The 22,290-nt window shown below is 34.5% G+C and overlaps 2 protein-coding genes across 2 annotated transcripts; both read right to left on the bottom strand.

The window, feature by feature from the left end:
- Positions 906-7,758, bottom strand: LOC109716587 (snRNA-activating protein complex subunit 4-like). Its single transcript, XM_020242118.1, has 8 exons — positions 7,713-7,758; positions 6,568-6,996; positions 6,209-6,309; positions 3,676-3,733; positions 2,773-2,867; positions 2,553-2,656; positions 1,434-1,562; positions 906-1,159 (listed from the first exon to the last, which is right to left on the bottom strand). Exons 1-8 carry the CDS (start codon positions 7,756-7,758, stop codon positions 1,075-1,077), a joined length of 1,047 nt encoding a protein of 348 aa, XP_020097707.1. The 3' UTR covers positions 906-1,074.
- LOC109716305 lies at positions 13,344-17,182 on the bottom strand. Its single transcript, XM_020241658.1, has 4 exons — positions 16,874-17,182; positions 16,451-16,786; positions 16,108-16,213; positions 13,344-14,045 (listed from the first exon to the last, which is right to left on the bottom strand). Exons 2-4 carry the CDS (start codon positions 16,606-16,608, stop codon positions 13,731-13,733), a joined length of 579 nt encoding a protein of 192 aa, XP_020097247.1. The 5' UTR covers positions 16,609-16,786; positions 16,874-17,182; the 3' UTR covers positions 13,344-13,730.

Here is a 22,290-nt window from a genome sequence, read left to right as displayed (position 1 = left end):
TCTATGACCTTCTGATGCAGGCCAGAAGACGGACAAGTCACACATATTAGATACATGTCATAGAGACACTAAGAAAGATTATACAAATCTAAAATAAATTTTTCTAATTAATCAAAAATTATTTCTCTCCAGTAGATATCAAGCTTATTTTTAATAATCAAATATTAATTCTAAATTCTAATCAAATTCTGTACATTTATTTTTTTTTTCTAAAACAAATAATGTAATTCTAATTTAAAACTTCTGAATCCATATTTCTAATTTTTAGAAGATTATTACATCTGAAAAATTCAAAAAGTTAATTTAAAGAGACATTCAAAATAAATTAACAAAAATAAAAAAGATTATAAAAAGTCGTTAATTAATTAATTTTTTATTTTTTGGTTGCATCACCTTCGGTTGCAGAAAGAAATGGAAACAAAACAATGGCTTGAATGATTTTTTTTTTTTCCTTCCCCTTTTCTGAGTAAATTAATTAACAAGTGTTAATTTGTAAACTTTCAATTTTAGCAAAACTCTGCTTACTTTTGTAGAGATTAGCAGGCAACACTACAAAAAAATAGGCATATACCAGCAGTCAAAACTGCTGGTAAAGAATACGAAAACTGCTGGTAATATTTGCTCCAGCAGTTCTAAAACTGCTGGTAAAAGTGCAGGTGACCGCTACAATATCCTTGCTGGTATAACCTTTTTCCAGCACTTTTACTGACCATCGGTGAAGATAATCTATAGCAACAGTTCTTAAACCGTCGCTAAAAGTATAAGAAAAACACTGGCAGAAGGCGCATATACCGACAGTTTTTGACCGCTGGCAATTTGAAACTAATATTAAAAAAAAATACTAATATCAACAAATTACAATAGGGTGTTTTCATTTGATATTAATTGTAAAACCTACAATCTGTAGTATCCGGAACAAAATAGAATCATATTACTAAATTGCAATAAGACGATACAATCATTCTTGAAACAAAACTATAAACAATGATCTAGAGCAGTGATAAAATGCAACAAAACAAATTTTTATGTTTAATAGAAATCAATACAATAGAAAATTTATTTGATCCCCAAATGTTAGAAAGCTAAGAAAAAGGAAAGTGAAAAGCTCCAACTAAACATTCTTGAAATGCGAACGTCAAATCCTGCTTGTTGCTTCAATCTGTAACAAAAAAAAATTGAAACATACAAGTTACATAAGCTCATTTCAACAGAAAATCTATTAGCTTAATTCCAGTGATTTTTTATTGAGTTATCAGTCCTATTCATGATTAAGAAAACAAAATGAATTAGCATTAATATTGCAATATAGGCCAACATAGATGAAAAAGAAAGTAATTGTTGTAAAAAGATGCTTAGTGTTGAAATATTGGAGTCCAGTATCATGAATGATGGGAAACTAACCCAAAAAGGATATTCTTAATGAACATAAGTACCTTCCAAGGAGCAACTTCGCTATTTCTGCCCATTTATTTCCATGCACACGATAAGCTTTTATGAGCTTAATTTCTCCCTCTTCAGTCCAAGCATCTTTCTTAATTTCAGGGTTCAGATGATTATGCCACCTGAAAAATAAAAATGATAAATATCAATGAGCTATTTCAACACTGCAAGTACTATTTGACCTGGTTACTGGAACTGCTTCTCTACTTTGAAAAGCAGTAAGTGTTTGGAAAATAAAAAGACCAGCGCTTTTGCCGTAGTGGCTAATAGAAATGAGCCTATGAGCCCCCAAAACACAAAGCTCCAATTAGAAGCTTCTAGCTTCAATAATAAGGAAGCTTGCGGAGTATATCAATGAAAAAGTTGTCGACGTTTTTTCAAAAATCTTCGTTTAACAGCACTTTTATAAAAGTTTCAGCTGTGGGCCAACATCTCTAAGAATGACAAAGACCAACAACTTATTACGAAGGATGCAACAAATTATGATGGAAAGGAATCAAACTTCTCAGACAGTTACTTTCCAAACATGTAATCCCTAGAGTAGTATATACTATTTAAATAAAACAAAGAGTCAGAATAACAATAAAATTTCTCTCTCTTTGAATTATCCACTATTTTTATTCCTAGAAACTACTTAGGTGCAAAATAATCTATACCATTGAAAGAAAATGTCAATATAACTTTAAGACTGAAAAGTGAAAACTAGGAAACAAAATGGAAATGAATATTATTAACCTTTAACATGAAAACTAATAGGTTACATACAAACTGTTTCAAGATCTGAATTTTCATTTGCCCTGTCAAAACTGCAATTCTTACATAAATACCCTTATATTGAGTTGGAAAGTCATTCATGGGAGAAGTTGGTTTGTTGGAGGGTCATTCATGGGGAGAAGTTGGTTTTCTCCTAAAAGAGGTATTTAAAGAGTGGCATTTTTGCAAGTTGAAAAGTACATATGTATGAAATTAAATTCGCAAAGAGATGTAATTGAAAATTTCAACTTTGCAGGACATATGTTAATAGATAACTTAGCAGAGGTGAATAAATAAATATCTCTTCTTAAAAGTAACTAACAAGAACACTTTATGTAGTAGAAAATTCAGAAGGTTACCTCTCTCGGCATTGTTTTCCAATGCGACCAGGGAGAAAATTTGCAATTATAGACCATTTTGATTGTCCATGCTTCTTTACAAGATGAATTAACTTATTATCTTCCTGTAATATAGAAAAATAGAGGAGCACAAGTTTTCTAATATATTCAATTAATAACGCACTAAAAGCCAAGATCACTTTAGAATTATTTATTCTAGTGGTGAACTTAAGCTACGAACCTCATGAGTCCAGGAACCTTTAACGAGATGAGGATTAAGAACCTTTGCCCATCTGTGCTGACATTGCTGATCTGTTCTGCCAGGAAAACCTTCGGCTAAAGAAAAATAAAATAACAAGATAATCTCAATTCACAATACTAGTATAGAGACATTAAACAATTTTTTGCAGATTGATGCATATAGATCCTTTCAAAGAAAAAAAAAAGGACTGATGCACAGATAAAGCTCTTCGAGTTTCTAAATTCTAATTAAACATCTTGTTCTTTTTCAAGATTGAACATCTTTGCCCTTCACTATCCATAATTAAAAATATCTAATAAGGTCAAGTTCACCCTGATAATCCACTTTGACTTTTTCTTTTCTTTTCCTTGCTATGAAATATCCTTATGTCCCCTTTTTTAGCCATGAACCCGTAAATACAAGCCGATGATTAAAGCACAACTATACTAATCATTGTGAAATGATAACCATGATTCCCATTATATGCCTTTTACTATAATATAAAGTATGCTAGAAAACAGAAAAATCAAATCTAAGGGCCGTTTAAGTGGGCTGGAGTTTTTGTAGAAATACTATTCAACTATAACTGTTTAAAGAAGCTCTAATAGCCGTTTCATCAAAATCTCCCTCGACATCATCTCCATAACTCCTTTTAGAAAAAAAAGGCGAAATCACCCTCAACGTCTTTCCCCTGTGGTAGAAGAGAAACTACAAACTCGAGCTTCTAATTTAAAGCATAGAAGCTCACTTCAGCTTCAAACTGCTGGAGGAAAAACCCTAGAACTTTTATATGTTCGGCTGCTGATTTTCAGAGTAGACAGACTTCTCTACCAATTGGGCGCTAATTATGGCCAGATTGGTTTCAATATGTGCTAGTGTGTAATACAAAGGAAAGAAAAATACCTATTTTCTTCCAGCATTTTCCCTTGTTAATTTCAACTGCTTTCATCAATTCCTCGTCCTGTGACATGTTTTAGCATTAGAAAGCTCAACTGACCACTATTTTACAAAGCTGACAAAGAGAAGAGAGCAATAACATGGTAGGAATACTAAAGATACTATAGTTGAGACAAGAACCGAACAAGCTCAAACTTAGAAACATTAGGATGCTTAAGGGCGAAAACTGGCCGGCTCAAGACCAAACCAAGGTCAATCCCATGTAACTCGATAAAGAGTGGCTTTCAAGAGGTAGACGTGTAAGCATTTGTGCAACTAACAATACATTTGGGTCCTATATGCTAAACTGGGCTTTAGGCTAAATGTTATTTTTTTAGGCCGTGGACTAGGTTGATGTGGCTTGGATTTTATTTTGGGCTGAAACGGGTTGAAAATATAAGAAATAAGTGCTTTTAAAACCACAGCAACTCAACTCATAGATGCATTAATATATGAGTTTATATGGATGACACTATGAAAATATCAACTTATTCTAGAACATTCATCTGGGAAATTAACTCTTTGAACGTCACCACAAAGAATACGAACTACTTAACATAATCTCCGCTGTTGAAAACAAAACTTGTACGAAGTCAACTACGGATTAAGATTCCTAATATATATATATAATTAAGCTAAGCTGCTATATAAAACCTACCAAACCAAATGTCTTCTGAATCAACTACATTAATGAATCCTCTCCTTATCATTAAACACAAGCAATAATTAGACCAGAACAGGAAAATGCAGGCCGATACTAATTTGCTCGAAAATCTAATTATAAAAATCTTTCTTGTGCTACAAGTTGTAATTGTACATTAGTACAAAGTATCTATATATAGCCGTAGTTAAGAGTTTAGACGAACATGATGTTATTATCTTTTTCTGATTTTGACATATGCATTCATCAAATCAAATCACTATTCACCAACTAAAATTGACGGGGTTTAACACACGTAATTTTGTCCACAAGGCTAGCTAGTTAAAATCATCTCCCTTCGTACAATAGCTACATGAAAAAACAACATACAAGTGGTTTACAATTGAGGAACAAACATCTCTGCTGTAACTTTTTTGCCTAGCTATACATAGTAGCTTCATTTACTAACTGCCACCAACATTCCTAGCAAAACCAAATCGCCTACTGCGGTAAGGACACCTCTCTTCCCTTACCTTCTCTCACTGAACTCACATAATAAAATATCAAAAAATTAAAACCTAAAACCCAGGCGAGCATTGAGTTTATGTTCCAAAATAAATAAAATAAAGAGAAGGACAAACTTTTAATTCCTCGTGTATTTCTAATTTCCTACCTCTTAACTCTTCTTGTGAAAGAACCAAGGTATATAATTGTCCCAGAAGTGTAAGACTTTAGTAGAAGAACAATTTTTTTTTTAAAAAAAAAACCCACTTCGATCACGGACCATCTCTCTCTAAGTAAATGCCAGACAGAGGGAAAAGATGAGAAAAACAAATATAGTACTAATTCTAGAATTCAACTTTGTCCTTAAACATAATCAGAGCAAACATGTCATCAGAGCAATGGAGATTTAGTACACTTCCCTATAGAAAGGTAAATGTCATCAGAGCAATGGAGATTCACAAGTAAAAATGTTCTTGAAACTTAAATAATCTCGCACAGCTTAATCAATCAGTGTTAATGAAGCACAAAAGAGGCCTAAATTTCGGTTTCGAAACAAATTTAAAAGAGATGAGCATGTAGATGATCGAAATATCTCCCACAAATCACAAGCGAATCCAAAAATTAACTCTTGAAACCCCCGATTACGAACACTTCGGCTTAATTGAGAAGCTATTCACAGATCAAATTGCACTAACACTGCGAGACTGTTCTCTTAACTTTCCATGAAGAAAAGGAGACTGTTCTCTTTTTATTCTATAATAAAGTTATTCATTACATGTTGCTTTAGTTGATGGCTCGATATGAAGCTTTGCAACAATCTAACATTGTAACTCGGTGTACATACGAGAAGTGTAACATTAAAACTAACTTACAGTAATAATCCGCATTAAAAAAAAAAGAAGAAAAAGAAATCAGTAAAATTCTAGAAACATTCAGCTCAGCAGCAACCTTTATCTATGTTCATGTAGTTGGCGAAGTTCAGATAAAGGTACGCCATTGAGTTATTGGATCAGTTAGCATAAGAAAGGGACTTGCATTAAGTTATAGGATCAGTTACTAGGTGAAAACAAGTTTCTACAACCAAGGCAATCAGAAGCAAGGCAATCAGAAGAGAAAATATTTGATCCAAAAATCTTATCTAGAACTGCGACTTCATGTAAACTATTTTAATTTAGATCAGGAACATCAAATAAAATCCTATAAACATATATCTACATATAACCATGTTTAGTTTACATGAGAAACATCAAGTTCATAATATTGTCTATCAGCTTCAGGAACCAAGTTAAGCAAAACACTATTCAAAGTAAACAGAAAACTAGATAAAATCAACTAAAGGCTGATGATAAGACTAACCTTAACAGTTGAGAGAACAAGAGTAGCATGCCTCGCTTGCCATTCGCTAAGATCCTGCCGAACATTTGACACTGTAGGAACCTCAGATATTTCTGGTTCATCTACACATGAAAAGAACAGAACACTCCGCATTAAATTGGGCAAACAACATCAAATTCCAACGAGGAACAGGAAAAAAATTCCTAACAACTTCAATAAAAATAGGAACGCAAGAGAACTCACTACATTACTAACACAATGAAATTAACAACTTCAAATGACACTAATCTATATACGCCATTTCTTCGATCCAAACACCGCCGGAATCCAATCGTGAACCTAAAATCAAACAAAGAGAAGAGATCGATTGAAACCAAAACCTTCCATGGGAAAATCGCGGAAGGTGCTGATCGTGATCCCCTTCACGAACTCCCTGAGCTCCTCCGTGACCCCGAACTGCTTGAGCTCGTCATCGGCGGCGGGAGATCCGGATCCGGATCCAGCGGAGATGGACGGGATTGGGGGAATCGGGGGGATCGGGGGGATGGGGATATCAGATGCTAGGGTTTTGATCTGCCCCGCGGCGCGGAGGGCCTCGGAGTGGACGAGATCGGCCTTCTTCGTCGCCTCCGCCGCGATCTCCCGCGACTTCTTCGCCGTCTCGGAGACGAGCTCCTGAGAGAGGCACGCGGCGCCCATGGTGAGCTCCTGCGACCGCTTCGCCGCCTCCTTGGATATCTCCTGCGACCGCTTCGCCGCCTCCCCCGCGAATACCCTAGCCCTCTCCTGAGAGGGAGAGATATGGAGAGCTCAGAGATGGAGAGCTCGTGGTGGAGATCGAGCTCGTGGTGGAGCTCGAAGCTCGCGATGGAGAAGGGAATTGGCCCATGGCCCAATTGATGGAAATTGAAAAAGTTAATAAAATATAGTTTTATTGGTCCAATATTATTTATAAATTTAAAAATTATCATCATATATACCAGCGATTTAGTAACTGCTGCAATAAAAATAAAAAGCGCTGGTATAATATACTTTTAGCGACAGTTAGCCTAATTGCTGGTAAAAAAACTGTTAGAAGAAGCTCTATTTGTTGTAGTGCAACCTCGCGGTCAATCAACATTAATAAATTTCGCGGGAGGACTGTCCGTCGGTAACCCTCCGGCGACGGTAACTAATATCTTGAAATTGGCCACCCAGTGGAAGGATTGTCTGTTGACTAAAAACCAACCTTTTTTTTTTTTTTATTACCAAGGTCTCTTTACCTCACATTTGTTGCTTAATTCATACTTTGAATGAATGAAGCATATAACATGTTATCTTTTTCTCAAAAAATAAACAAATTTCGCGGCCCGATCCAGCAAGGCAGGGTTAGAGAATTAATTTGTGCATCCTTATAAATTTTTTTGTCTTTCAAAAAAAACAAATTAAGCAGGGTGACTTAATTAATTAGATGCATGGACGGGGCCACAAAAAGATTAATTGACTGTAGCAAGCTAGCTTTCTCCCCAAGGAACTCCAAATTAACCTTTAGGTGCGAGTGTAATCGTGAGCTTTAATTGATTACGACGCATCGGTCAACAGATCCATCATGCTCGCTGATCTCAGCCTGTTTCCACGAATGATCCGAATTATTCTATCTTTACGAAGCGAAGCGCTGACTGAGTAAATAAAAATAAAATAAAATTAATATTAGGTGAGAGCAATGCAAACCGTGGCGACCAAGAATTAATGCACATCAGTAGGCAGTAGCTAGGCACGTCAAAGAGAAAAGTCTGGGACTCTAGGCAGGGCACTTTTCCGGTGCTGTTAATTTGATTAATGCTTGCATCTCGATCGATCTCTCGTGCTCCCTTGCATAATAATCTATAATAATCTCTAATAATAAATTCATTCATTCATTCACATGCATATACATGATCTTTTCCACTTGTTTTATACATGCGTACACGGAGATCTAGGGGGTACGTTCGTGAGCTATATAAATATAATCACTTTCTCGATCCTCAGTGCAGGTACGTTAATTTGGTGGTCACATGCGCGTTTTATCTTTCTACAAGTAATTAATTTGCAGTCTAGCTAGCTAGCTAGCTAAAAATTTTGCAAAGGGCGGTGATATTAACAGATGTCCTACTAAACATTATCCGCTCAAAGAGATCTTAAACTTAATTACAATACTAATGAAAGCACCCATGCATAGCGTTACGGCGGATCGATTCTATAAAAATAAATAAATAAATAAAACTAAATGAAAAAAAAATAGCATAAAAAAAGAGTAAAAAAAACAATTGAAAAAGAAACAACTATTGTTATAATAAAAATATAAGAATAAAAGCATAAGAATGATTAAAAAAAAAAAATAGAGGCAATGTCATAAGAATAATAAATTATATTTATAATAGTAGTAAATGTTGAGGACTAAAATAATATACCTCATATTTCAAGACAAAAATTATAACTAATTCAAGTTTGAGGACGAAAATGTCACATGTTTTATAATTTAAACCATAACACATTAAACTCAAGAATTAAAGTGTCACTCATCTTATAATTTTGAAGACGAAAAGTGTAATTTATCTTTTGATCTTTTATTTTTATTCCAGACGAAGATAGAGTTTAACGTCGATCGGTTTTATTCAATTAATAATTCATTCGGAAAAAAAATTGTTAAACTATCTAATAAATTTTAGAAATATCTAACTGTTAAAATTAAAAACCAACCAATTATATTTTGGGTATTCAAGAAAATTTTGAATATAGAGTTGATTGCTTATTAGACTATAAATATGTCATTGAACTGTGCAATTCTCGCAATTAAGTTAATTAAACTAAGTAATTAACTTAAGCTTCATCATCACTTTTTTTTTTATTGCACAATTTATATCTAAGTGACCAATATTATGAAATCAAATTTTATATTTAATACATATAATCTAAATTATTTTTTAAAAATTATATAGAAAATATTATATATTTTAAAATTTTTATAATAAGAGAAAATATTTAGATTTGAATTATAAAGAAAGAAAAGAAAAAGTAAGATGAAAAAAAAAAAAATGCTGGCGAAACCGGCCTCGGCCCCTCCCCATTTCCCAAATATGCCACGTTGCATCTTCAACTGAGGATTCATTAACAGCGAGATAGAATATAGAAGTATAGATATGCACCTTTTCAAAAGGAGAAAAGAAGAAAAAGCTAAGGGTTGTTTTTGTTCTACGTAAAACTTGAAGAAAAAAAAATTTTCCTTGAACAAAAGTTTTTATGAAAAATTCGTTTTTACAAATTTTAGTGTTGATTTTAGAAAGAAAACTAACTTCAGTTATATTGTTTGGTTGAATGGCTTGAAAAGAAAAAATATATATTTTTATTATTATTATATGTATTTGTTATTATTTCTATTTATAATTTATGCTTATTATTTAGCTATATATACTACTATTATTATCTTATATTTATACAATTAAATATATTGCAAATATATATATGATGATAATTAATTGGATAAGTATTTAATATAATCAATGGTAACAGTATGTCATATAATACTATATATAAAATATATAATTTTATATAATAAAATATAAATTGAGTTTTTCTCTTATTGTTGTTTGGTTAAAGAAAAAAAAATTTATAAATCAAAATTATTATATTATCTTTTCTTATTATATAGGTATATATTTTTTACTATATAATAATTATCATATTCATTGATATTAGTATTATACTTATATATTTATAAACAAACATAATTAAATTATTATGACATAATTAGTGAATCATAATATAAATAGGTGTAATATATTTTAATACTATAAAATAAATTATTGATGTGTCTATGAATAATATTTATATTATAAAATATACTATACATAAATAATATCATTATAGTCAATATATTAAATATCTATTATACTATTAATACTATATGTATAATAATTACTATTATACTATATATATATTATATATTTTATATTATTCTATATTAAGAAAAAGAATGGGAGAGAGAGAGGTCCACCATGCACCTCTCTCTCTCTCTTGGTCCACGAGGCCAGGGGGGGGCGGGGGGGGGGGCGGGGGGTGCGCTCATGGCGCTCATGGACCACGCGCGTTCTGTTCCCCGCCCCTGCCAAACGCTGTGATTTTTGGGGCGTAAGTTTTCGTTTTCTGCTCTTTTCGAGCGAAAAACGAAAACGTCCTTTTTCCTTACTGTTTGTAAAGAAAATTTTTTGAAAAATTTTTTTACGGCCAAACAAACGACTGAATTTTAGATTTTCATAGAATTTTTTTTTTTTTTTCAAGACGGTTTTACGACGAAACAAACGCACCCTAACAATGCATCTGCGGAATTTGACTACATTGACTTGTCTGATTTGTACACAGTCACCTGTCCACTAATGGCGACAATTAATGTAGCCTGAAAAATGATAACAATAACAAAAAAAAATTAACCGCAGCCCTCGAATTTTAAAATTAAATGTCACATCGTAGGAGAAAATCAACATGGGTGGTGTCTACGGGGATGATTGATTCCCATAAATTTTCTTTTCTACGTATATATAATATGAAACCACATTTTTTTTTTATTATTATTATCAAAGTCGAGTTTAATTGGAAGGCCAAATTATAGAAGTCATTCTGTAATGGGCTGAACTAAGAAGACCGAAATTGGGAGCCCTAAAACGATCTCCCAATTGTGCCACTTGTTGGCCCGGCCCAGTGACATTTACGTAGGTATGCATGATGAGTTTGATGCAAAGGATACCATGCATAGGTTGTTTCAATAATGTACTGTCGTAGGAATCCAGCTAGAATATTATTAGTAGTAGAGAAATTAATAATATTTTATTATTAATTTTTTCAGCTCTTGGATCCATCATCCATATTAGTATAATCATCAAATAGTAAAATCTAGACATAAAAAAACGTCACACAGCTCTTAGCAGCAGCAGCGGCATCTCTTTGTTGTATATATGATAAAAAGAAATGTTGTTCCCTTTCATACTTTGAAGAGTTATTAATTGTTCCATAGTTTCCCATCTTCTCTTTGCAGATGACTCCATTATATTCACCGACGTCTCGAAGAGCTCACAAAAAAATTAGATCCGGTTGATCATAAAATATGAAGCATTAATTCTCAAGTCAAAAAATCAGCAGAGGAGCTGTAGCATGCGGTGTTAGCTGAGAGAATTTAAAAAGAAGTGTAGTACGTGGTTTTCCGGTTACGAAGCTCTCATTGAGCCCTTTTTTCTTCCTTCCAAAAAAAATAAACTGCTTCCATTGTGCCATGCATTTTTCTATGAAGCAGTATATCTAAATTTGTCTGTCATATAATTAATTAACCACTTACTAATCAAAATCACCTATATATGGAGGAGCTTTGGCTGATCAATAATGGAAATCATATTTCTCATCAAACGGTATCAATCATAGGAAATCATATTTCTCACCAAACGGTATCAATCACGTGATCAAGGTTACTCCAACGTGGAGCTTGTTGCTTGGATGGTATGGCAGTTCAGTAAACACGTACTCCAGTATGCCCAACGACAGATCCACCTGCAAGACGCCCGTCCTGACCAACGTCAAGTTAGGCATTTCTGTTCGTGTTTTAATCAAAATATATATTTTTAAGAAAATATTAAAATATTTTATAAACTTCTATTTTATATATATATATATATATATATATNAAAGAACAATATCGAAAGTGCGTGAAATTTGATTTATAGGTAGTTTAAATAGTTTAAATCATATTTAACGGAGCCGATCGTCAATTTGGAAGCTCTATTATTGAAAACAAATCGGTAGTAAAACGGCTCGTTTACTGCCGATATATATATATAGTTTTTATATATTGACTTTTCTAACTTCAACATACAAATTTTTTTCTTTCACTCTTTCTCTCCTATCAACACTCAATTCTCTCTATTCTTTCAAACATTCGATTTCTCTTCTGTTAATTTCACCGCAATGAAATTTTAAATCTAATACAAAAAATTTGAGAAGAAAAAACAAAAAAGAAAAGAAAAGAAAAGAAAAGAAGTCACCGCCCAGGCCGAGTGCATGCCAACGGGGCCCGCAGCCCAAACCTTTGCGGCTCTCCAATGAGTCAATAACCCAGTCCCGGTTTGAGTCCCTGCTGGACCAAAGTTCTAAGACTTAGGACCTGGTCCGAGTGGACCAGGTTGGGACTCGGCCCTTGGTCGACTAAGGGCCAAGTTCCAACCCTCCAACTCGGTTCTTCACTGCACAAAAATTTTAGATCTGAACTTTTTAACTAAAATACCTAACTAATAATAGTGATTATTTGCAAGATTTTTTGATACTTTTTATTTATTATAAATTTTATTTTAAAAATATTTAAAGTAAAATAATTATATGGCTAGGCATGCTAGTTTGGCACGGTCCATATATATTACATCGATCCCTACCAGCTGCAGACCCATGAATTATCATGGGAAGTACGTAATTTTGTCTGTGTGTGAGGGAGAGAGAGAGAGAGAGAGAGAGAGTGTGAGAGAGAGAGAGTCCGCTGTTTCACGCCTATGGGTCCGGTTAACTATATATAATTCCTCCACACAAAATTGTGGCCAGGTCCGATGTTATAATTGTAAGTGGTCGATCAAACGCCGCATGTGGATCATCCGACAAATCTATATATGTAGCATTCGGAATAGAAGAAATACAATTATTAGTGTACCCTAAAATATATAGAATGTATGCTTTAGATTCTTTCCGCTTAAGGATTATTATTTGTTATATCAAATCTTTTTATTATAATTTCTATATTTAGATTGTTCGTGAACCTTATGTATATATGATGCGTGCCCGTGGTGCGAAATTTACTGGAGTAGTGTAATAGTAGAAATTTTATTTTGGATAGTTGATGACAGGTGGCAGGCTTAATCTACTTATGAGAGAGAGAGAGAGAGAGATCAGAGAGAGAGAGAGATCAGAGAGACGTAGCAGTAGTGCTAATATTCGTAGCACACTTCACTTTCCCTTGAGCGAGACCGCGTACGAAACCTTAATCGCAAGGCCTCAACAACTTAATTAGGCAAACTCACGGCTCTCAGGGGCTCCGGAAATTACATTTGGTCACGTCAGATATATCGACGTATGACATGACACTTATTGAAAGCTAGCTCTTGTAGCCAAGATAGAACCGTGCAAACTCCAAACAAGCAAATTAACAAATTACAAAGAGAGACAGCCAAACAACCACACAGGCTGCGAGACAAACGGCATGACGATCGATTTTTAACTACACCACTTTCTCACCACTTTTATAATTTCCTCACATTATTTATTAATTAATGCCACAAATAAAGATATATAGGACGAGTTTCTGCTGATCACTCCGTGCGCCCCCTTTATTTATTGCTACTACATATATACCCACCGAAGGTTAATTACCACAATCGAATCTAAAATAACTTAAAACTTCTGATTAAGAGTTGCACGGACCTACGTACGATCTCAGCTGGACCTTGACCTATACATGTACTTGCAGTATCGATCCCTCTCCTCCGCGATCTCCTGCTTTTCATGCGCAAGGAATGTTGTGCGGGTCCTCGCTGACATGAACAGCGGCAGGGGTCAGAAACTGCGCCGATTGTTGCTGCTGCTGCTGCTGCTGCTGCTGCTTCATGAGGGAGACCCTCTTACAAAGTCTAACAGGCTCGCCGACGACGAGGGGGATCACAGGGAGGTTGTCGCAATTGCAAATCTCGATCATGAATCCGTCCGGGTCGTGGAAGAAGAGCTGATCCACGTAGACGCCGCCCTCCTCCACACGCTGCTGGATGTAATCTATCTCCATCTCCTTGAGTTTCTTCTCCACCAAGGCCATGCTCTCACACTGTCATCAAACAGATCAGAGTTGCAGGGAGGGTTAGTTTAGTCATTTCCATCGGAAGCAAATTAAATTTATATAAGTGCTCGCGCGGTAGATGGATGCATGCTTAGATGGACAAATTTAGCAGCTACTAGAAAGACAAAGGAAAAGGCTGCAGATAATAACAAATTATCGGCGTAAAATATTTAATGGATGTTTGGGCGACCGCGGTGGTGGGGGTGCATGGTGGCCACGAAAGATTAAAGTTAAGCCTAGTGATGACATGCGCACTCTCTCAGGCTAGCACACTTGGCTCAGGCTCACATACGACCAACAGGTTGAGCCAAAAGTGGAGAAGCGTGCATGCGTGTCCAACCGAAGGAAGTAGAGCGTGCCGCACTTAGCACCACATAATCATTAATAAGTCAATCACAACTTTCTCTTTTTTTAAAAAAATATATGATAAAACTAAATTTTTTAATAATTATGATGGGATGGATCAATTCAAAAAAAATAATTTTATTGGCTAAGAAGGATACGTCAATAATCAATCATATATATATAACTCGTGTATTCTAGATATTTTTGTCCAACCGACCCACTATAAGGTAGGACGACGGCAGTCTGCGTGCCCCATTTCCCTCACGGCCGCAGTCTGGCTGAAGACTTCGTGAAGACAGTTAAACAAAAATATATTCCCTGCCAGGTCCCCCGACTTTCAGGACGCTATAACTTAGTCCCCGTAGTAATTAACCAACTGTACTGTAACAAAGCCCCGGTATATTTTGCTCATTATAATTACCTCTAGTGTTAATTACTCTGTACTCGATCCATCACCATATATAATTATCTTAACCCTAACACACGACCTTTTTTCTTATTAAAAATACTATTATATTCGCAGAACGTAATAATTTTGTAATATATTACTTGCTGGTACAATATTATTTAATTAAAAAAAAAAAGTGTGGGGCATGCACGTATAAGCTTTGCGCACAATAAGGCTTCTTTGACAGCAAATCATAGCAAAAATGTATATACGCAGCACGTAAGGAAGCTAAAAGGCTGAGTAAGTTCCGTAAAGAAGTTGCAGTATCCCGGAAGTATATATGGAGGTAGGCTATCAAAATTAAAATTGAAAACTACTTCCTCATCAGAGAACTAAAAGACAAAAATGGAGAACCAGAGACTCTCATCCCAACAGTCAAATTAAAAACATTAAACACAAAAGCAATGCTAGCTAGTGCTACTTTTCAGTTATAATGGTCCAACTCTATTATGCAAGAGCTCATATCTTTTTATTACTAAAGAATTAGCAAAAATGTTTAAATCCTAAGAGATAGAATTATAACATTTGAACTAAGACATGTAATTATTCAACTCTTTTTTTTTTTTTTGAGAGAGAGAGAAAGATAACACGCTATCCGTTTCGTTTTTTTTTTTTAGAAATAAACTAAGCTGAAAAAGTAAATCAATTAGCTAGGATTGGAACTTGGGTGCAATCAATTGGTCTTTGGCTTTCGACTCTTCTTTTGCCTCGGGTACCAACCACCGAGCTCTTTATAACTTGCGCTAGGGACAGTCGGTATTATTCAACTCTTTTTGGATTATAGATACAATATTTTTTAGTAAGAAACAAAAACTTGCACATGTTAGGTGGGGCTGGACAAGTGAGTTAATGAAAGAGACTTGAGCTCCCATAAGATGCACACAAAATGATACAAGAGCTGAAAGTGTTCTACTTTAAAGTAATAGAGAAATGGAACACGGCATGTTTAATTTCTGATGCCTGAGCTATAGTTGGTTGTGCGCTATCAGCAAAAATCTTCTGTTCGGCAAAGGGAGGGAGCCAATAGAACCAGATTGCGAGCGCATCAGAAAATGAATGAAGGGCATTAAATATAAAATATTGAAATAATCTATATATATATATATATAGTTAGTTAATTTAGTTTTTAGAAAAAAAAAACTTAAATAGTTACGTTACAAGACCGACCCTCTAGCAGCTGCTTAAAAACTTTCATACCAAATTGATTGCTCCGCAGATACAATTTACGATCGAAAAACATACAAACAAATTAAGTACCTGGAAGGAGATGTGATTATCTTTGGGATTAATCTCCGCCTTTTTCGGCATGCTCTCCGGATCTTCAGATTGCAGCAAGTGGATGCCGATGCCATAATTGAACAACCTTTTTTAATCACAAGCAAATTAAGTGATCATGCAGCGACCCGTACAGGGAATTTGGTCGATCATTAATGAACCGGAACATTCTTTCTTTCTTTCCTTTTTTTTTCTCTTTTTTTTCGTTTTCCTTTTCTATAAGGATTTTTTTTTTCCTTTTTTGAAAAAAAAAGAATAAAAAAAAGAAGAAAAAAAGAAAGAAACAAGGAAAAAGAAAGGGAATTAAGAGAGCTAGCGTACGTACCATGCGCCATCAAAATCGAAGGAGCCGGGCCTCCTGATGGGGGTGAAGCCAAGTACCTTGTGGTAGAAATGGAGGGACCTCTCAACCGATCTGCAAACCATGGAGACGTGGTTCAGCGAGGCCAGAGGCAGGGCGTCTGCACCCTTCCTTTCCAACATCCTCACACTCCCTTAATTACTCTCTTTAATCGACGAACTATCGGTCGGTCGGTCGGTCGGTCGGTCGGTCGGTCGCCCGGAGCGATCACGAGCTAGATAGCTCGCTCGCTCGCTAGCTATGTATGTATGTATGTACTTTGGACGATGGGATGGTTCGCTCGCTTGCTCGCTTGATCTCCTATATATATATATATATCTTAATTATACATAGTGCATGGTTTAATGAAATTACTCGATGCTTTATTCTTTGATCGCCCCAACTTACAATTAAGAATGAGTACTAGCTAGCTAGCTTAATTAATTGGAAGATCGAGTACAACACGCACGAGGCGCCCCAAAGGACAGGAATTGGGGAGGCGGAGAGAGAGAGAGAGAGAGAGAGAGAATATTATTAATTGAGGGAGGAGCCTGGACGATCGAGGAGATCGATGGGGAGAGAGAAATATGGATGGATCGATGGGGAGAGAAATATGGCGAAGGTAGCGGCGGAGAGCTCTCTCTAGTTAATTAAGCCGGGTGCTCGCTTGACTGTATATATCGATCGCACTGCCACTAATACCATATGAAATTATGCGAGTGCACTCTGTTACTTATATAGTACGGGGATCTGATGGCCTGGACTGGACCCGGGGGTGGGGGCCTCCTTGGCCCCATGCACCATTTTCACTTAGCCAGAGAGAGGGGGTGAGGGATGGTAGCGGGTGGTGGCCCACCGTGCGAAAAATTTTAGAATATAACATGTATATTGGTGACGTGTGGCATAACAAATCAATCAAATATTTTTTTTAGAAATATATGTCTCATCATAATTGAAAAAAATATTTTTATTATATTTTTATTTGAAAAGAAGAAATATGATGGACTTATCATTAATGACACGGTGCAAGTGTGATAGTATAGAATTCCTCCCACCGTGCATGATCCTACGTGGCAAGGCCATGTGCTTCGGACACGTACGTGGATCCACGTTGGTGTTATCCAGAGGGTTCACTTGCGTGCTCGAGCCCATTGGGTTAGCCTCAGTTCGGTGTGTATTTACACGAGCTACATGCGCTTACGGGGGGGTCCGAAGCTGCCGGGAAACTACGTACTACCGAACATCCCGCATGAGTCATGCCTATCTCGATCAGAAGGCCAGCTGATCATCAGTTTTCATCGTTTAACCGCTTTTTCTTTTTTTTTTTAATTAATTATTTCAATTTTGGACTATTTATTTTACTCTTATCTTTTTCGATTAATAAGTGACGATCAAAATACTAGCAAAATATGAGGAATTCTACACTGTCACACTTGCACCACGTCATCAATAACAAGCCAATCATATTCCTTCTTTTTAAACAAAAGTACAATAAAAATACTTTTTTACAATCATGATGGGACATATATTCTTAAAAGAATTAATTTGATTGGTTTGTTACGTCACGTCACTAATATACCCGTTGCATTTTAGAATTTTTCGTAACATATACGGTGCATATCTAACCTAATTATTTTTTTGAACAATTTTCTACAAGGTGCAGTACGTCCCCAAAATGTAGTGAAAACTCGTACGGTGCGGCAAAAACAATCAAATCCTAAATCTGTCCAAGGGATTGATGTTGATTTCACTCTCGTCACTAGAAATAATGCAAACCCACAAAATGACCAATAGTTTTTTTTTTTTTTTTTTTGTGAAAGATAGATAACACGCTACCCGTTTCGTTTATTTCATTTAGAAATAAACTTAGCTAGAAATGTGAATCAACTAGGATTCGAACTTGGGTCTCCAAAATGACCAATAGTTGAAACTCTTTTAGTTGACGCTAACCTAACTTTCTATCACCGAAATACCAAAAATTTAACAAAATCGTATTGAAAATACTAAATAATCAACTCTCTGTTTTAAGTATATGAAGCCAGAAAGAAAACAACTTTTCTGTTTACAAGTGTTAATAGGGTTATATTTTAGCTGTGCCTAAAGCAGTAAACAAATGGATCACAGGGCATATGTCTAAAATGGTACATACAAAGAACAGCCGCATATATATATAGCTAGACTGGTATACTATCGGTAGCACAGAGGTTTTCATGCTACCAAGTTGTTTTTAATGATTCGGCTCCCAAATTGACGATCGGCTCTATTAGCCTTGATCTATGCTATTGAAAGTATTTGGAAACTAAATTTCATAATTTTTCGACATTATTTGGCTGTTGATTAAAATGTCTCAAAATTAACAATTTTAATAGTAGATGTGATGCGTTTGTGAATTTAACGGTGTAAAATAATCGAAATCTGATGATTTTTTTTTTTTTTTCACTATTTAGATTAAGATCAGTATCTCTGATCTTAAATTCAAGTCTTTTATCATCATTTTTTATAAATTTTTTATTTTCAGCCGTTTATTTTTAAACTATTCGTTTGATAGATAAATGATGCCAAAAAATTATGAAATTTAATTTTCAAATACTTTCAATAGTATAGATCAATCCTAACAGAGCCGATCGTCAATTTGGAAGCTGCATCATTGAAAATAACTTAGTAGCACGGAGGCCTCTGTGCTACGGATAGTATATCGAGGCGTAGTGTGTGTGCGTGTGCGTCTCTATCTCTCGTCGTCTGCGTGAGTTAGGAGTATGGGGTGTATAATAGTGGAGGTATATATATAGTATTATATTATCCAAATAACGTTGAATCATACAGTTGATTCAGTATAAGTCTGTTTGGCCCGTCCATAAGAAGTATAATTACTATCATGATAAGAAATATGTAAAAGTATTTTAATAAACAATTACTGACCAAATTAATTGGGTAAGATCAATCTTACTAGGCAATGGTTACTAGGCTCTCTTGTTTCTGGTGCATGGGTTCCCATTATGAAAAAGTGTGTATCGTAGGGTGTACTTTTGTAGGAGTAGAGCTAGAGATGACTGTTAGCCATTTGGGTTCGAATCTATATAAATTAAACAAATATTCTCGATATATTTAGTATCTTGGAATTCTTAAGTGAGGGTTACTATTGATGCTGCATTAGCGTGTGTAATTGCTAAGTAATATAATATTTGGATTGCAGTATTATAGTTGTTTACTTATAGTTTGTTCTATCTAGTAATTTAGTAAGTGTAACAGAGTGAAAATAGTAGCTAGTCATATTTCGTAAACTTTTTCTTTCATTTACAAACAATTTTTTTTTACCAAATTTTATTTTAAATAATTTAATTTTTAAAATTTTAATTTTAAATTTTAACAAAAAGGTGAAGATGGTGTAATGTGTGTTGCGAGTGTGGTAAATGATTAAATATGAAGTTTCTTAAACTTTAACAATCTTAAAATATAAATATAAGAGTGGAGTATATAAATAAAAAAATAAAATTAAATTTAAAATTCAGAAATTTAAAATACAAATTTGTATTTAAAATTTTAAATTTTAAATTTTAACAAAAATATAAATTTAATGTTTTAATTTAAAATATAAATATGAAATTTCTAAATTTAAAATCTAAAATTTAAATATAAATATATAAAATTAAAAAATTAAAAATTTAAATTTGAAAATTAAAAATTAAAAAATTAAAAGTTGACAATTCAAAATTTTAAATTAAATTCTTTAAAATAATGTATTGAAAGGGTTTGGAGAGTTAGAGGGTAAAATTGTCATTTTATATAATATATAGTATTACTGGTTTTCAGTAATACAAGATACACAACCCCCTCTCGTTAATATTTTCGGTGTAATCCTGCTCGATTTGTAATGCTATATTAACGACTAGATTACATAGCGGATGAACCAAACACAGTAATCCTGACAGGATTATTTGTAATCCTGCTAGGATATAACTCAAACCAAACGCACCCTTAGAAGCACCAACTCATTGGTGCTTCTAAATTTCTAGCCCTACTATTCAATTGCTAATACCGCTTGAATCAAATACTATTCCATTTACCGCCACCTACCATCATCTATCACTATCATCTCAACCCTACATCTCTCCATCCAAGGTCTAAAAATTCAAAAGCACCAATCCATTGGTACTTTTGGGAGTATTCTAGCCCTACTCGTATTTAGGATCTACGATTTTCGAAGAGGCAGTTTTTTTTTTTTTTTTTTAAAAGAAAACTTGAAATTTTTGTAGAATGAATTATAGAGGTTTGTTTTATCTTTGCAACCCGATGAAGCTAGGCCCATAGTCAAACTGTCAAAGTCACTAGAATTAATTTTGTATTTTATTCTCTTCTTCTTCTTTTTTTTTTTTTTCCTCCTTATTCTTTTGGATGTTTCGTATACGATAAATTAAGAAGAATTTCAATCGCGAACTTGTTTCGTAACGACGCCGGGAATGAGCTTAAACGATGAATAGATGACAAATGACTGAGCTGGCGGAGCAGGTCAAGTCGATGATTTCTCCATCGGATAGGAATTAGGAAAGCCTGAGAAATTGGATTTCGCAGCGCCGTCGGATGGGATCAAAAAAGGCGGACGCTGCGGACAGCACATGTATACAGTTGTCTCGGACGAGTTGGAACAATTAATTAACTCGCTCGCGAACGAACTAGCTATTTGAGATATATAATTTCGAGAGTTAAAGCTACCTTCATGTGCAGCTACGTAGACGTAGGTGGTCATTTATTGATTAATTAATAAACCTTAGTGGATTGCTTGATGTACAGCCACTTCCACTAAAGCATTAATGGACGGACAAAATTAAATGGGCCGGCCGGGATGGCGTATGCTACTCGCATGCAAGCGTGCTTGCATGTTTCTTCGGTGGCTGTCCTAGCTCTGTCATTTTATAACATAACATACATAGGAGCTCTGTCTTTTCTCTTTTCCTTTTCTATTTCTTTCTTTTTTCTTTCTTTTTTTCTTTTTTTTTTCCTGTATTTCGAGGTCTGGATGCCTCAACTTGTAGCTAAGTTCACTTCCTAATTGAATGAAGCGGTAGCTGTTCTAGCTCTGTCTTTTCTCTTTTCTTTTTTTATTTTTTTTTTTCTTTCTTTTTTTCCTTATATTTCGAGGCCTGGATGCCTCAATTTGTACTTAAATTTTCTTCCTAATTGAATGAAGCGATAGCATGCTACATTTTCTCAAAAAAAAAAGAAAAAAAAAAACATAGATAGGAGCAGCGTATATAAGATTAAATTTCAAACCGCTAGCTTTTTAAATTACCAATCTATTATTGAAAATTAATATGCAGACAAATGTCGACCTGGATCTAAATCGCTGGCTTCCTTGTTCAATCTAATCGTCAGATCGAGTCCAAATTAAAATGGCTGGGTCGTACTGCCAGACTTCCATTCTTAATTGCTTTGTCCTGATCAACTTAATAAATTAAATCAGAAAATATTAATCCACTTTAATTAGCTAGCAAGAAAATCTAATACAACACACACACACACACACACACACACACACACACACACACACATATATATATATATATATAATATCCAATTAACCTTTCTCATACATAATATCCACGCACGTAATATCTACGCATTTCTCAAATATCTCTTCTAATCTTTTCTCATCATTTCTCAAAAATTCTCTCAATCTATCATAATTTTGAATTAAACATATCATCGCATTTAAATTTAAATATTAAAATGGATCAAAATTAAATTTTAAATCAAATATGAATTTTATTGCGAAAATGTCTCTATCACTTATGATTAAACATATATAGGCATTACACAATTTATTTATT

Source organism: Ananas comosus, linkage group 10, assembly GCF_001540865.1.
Source record: "Ananas comosus cultivar F153 linkage group 10, ASM154086v1, whole genome shotgun sequence".
In the NCBI taxonomy this organism is placed as follows: domain Eukaryota; kingdom Viridiplantae; phylum Streptophyta; class Magnoliopsida; order Poales; family Bromeliaceae; genus Ananas; species Ananas comosus.
This window is presented reverse-complemented; position numbering and strand designations above follow the sequence as displayed.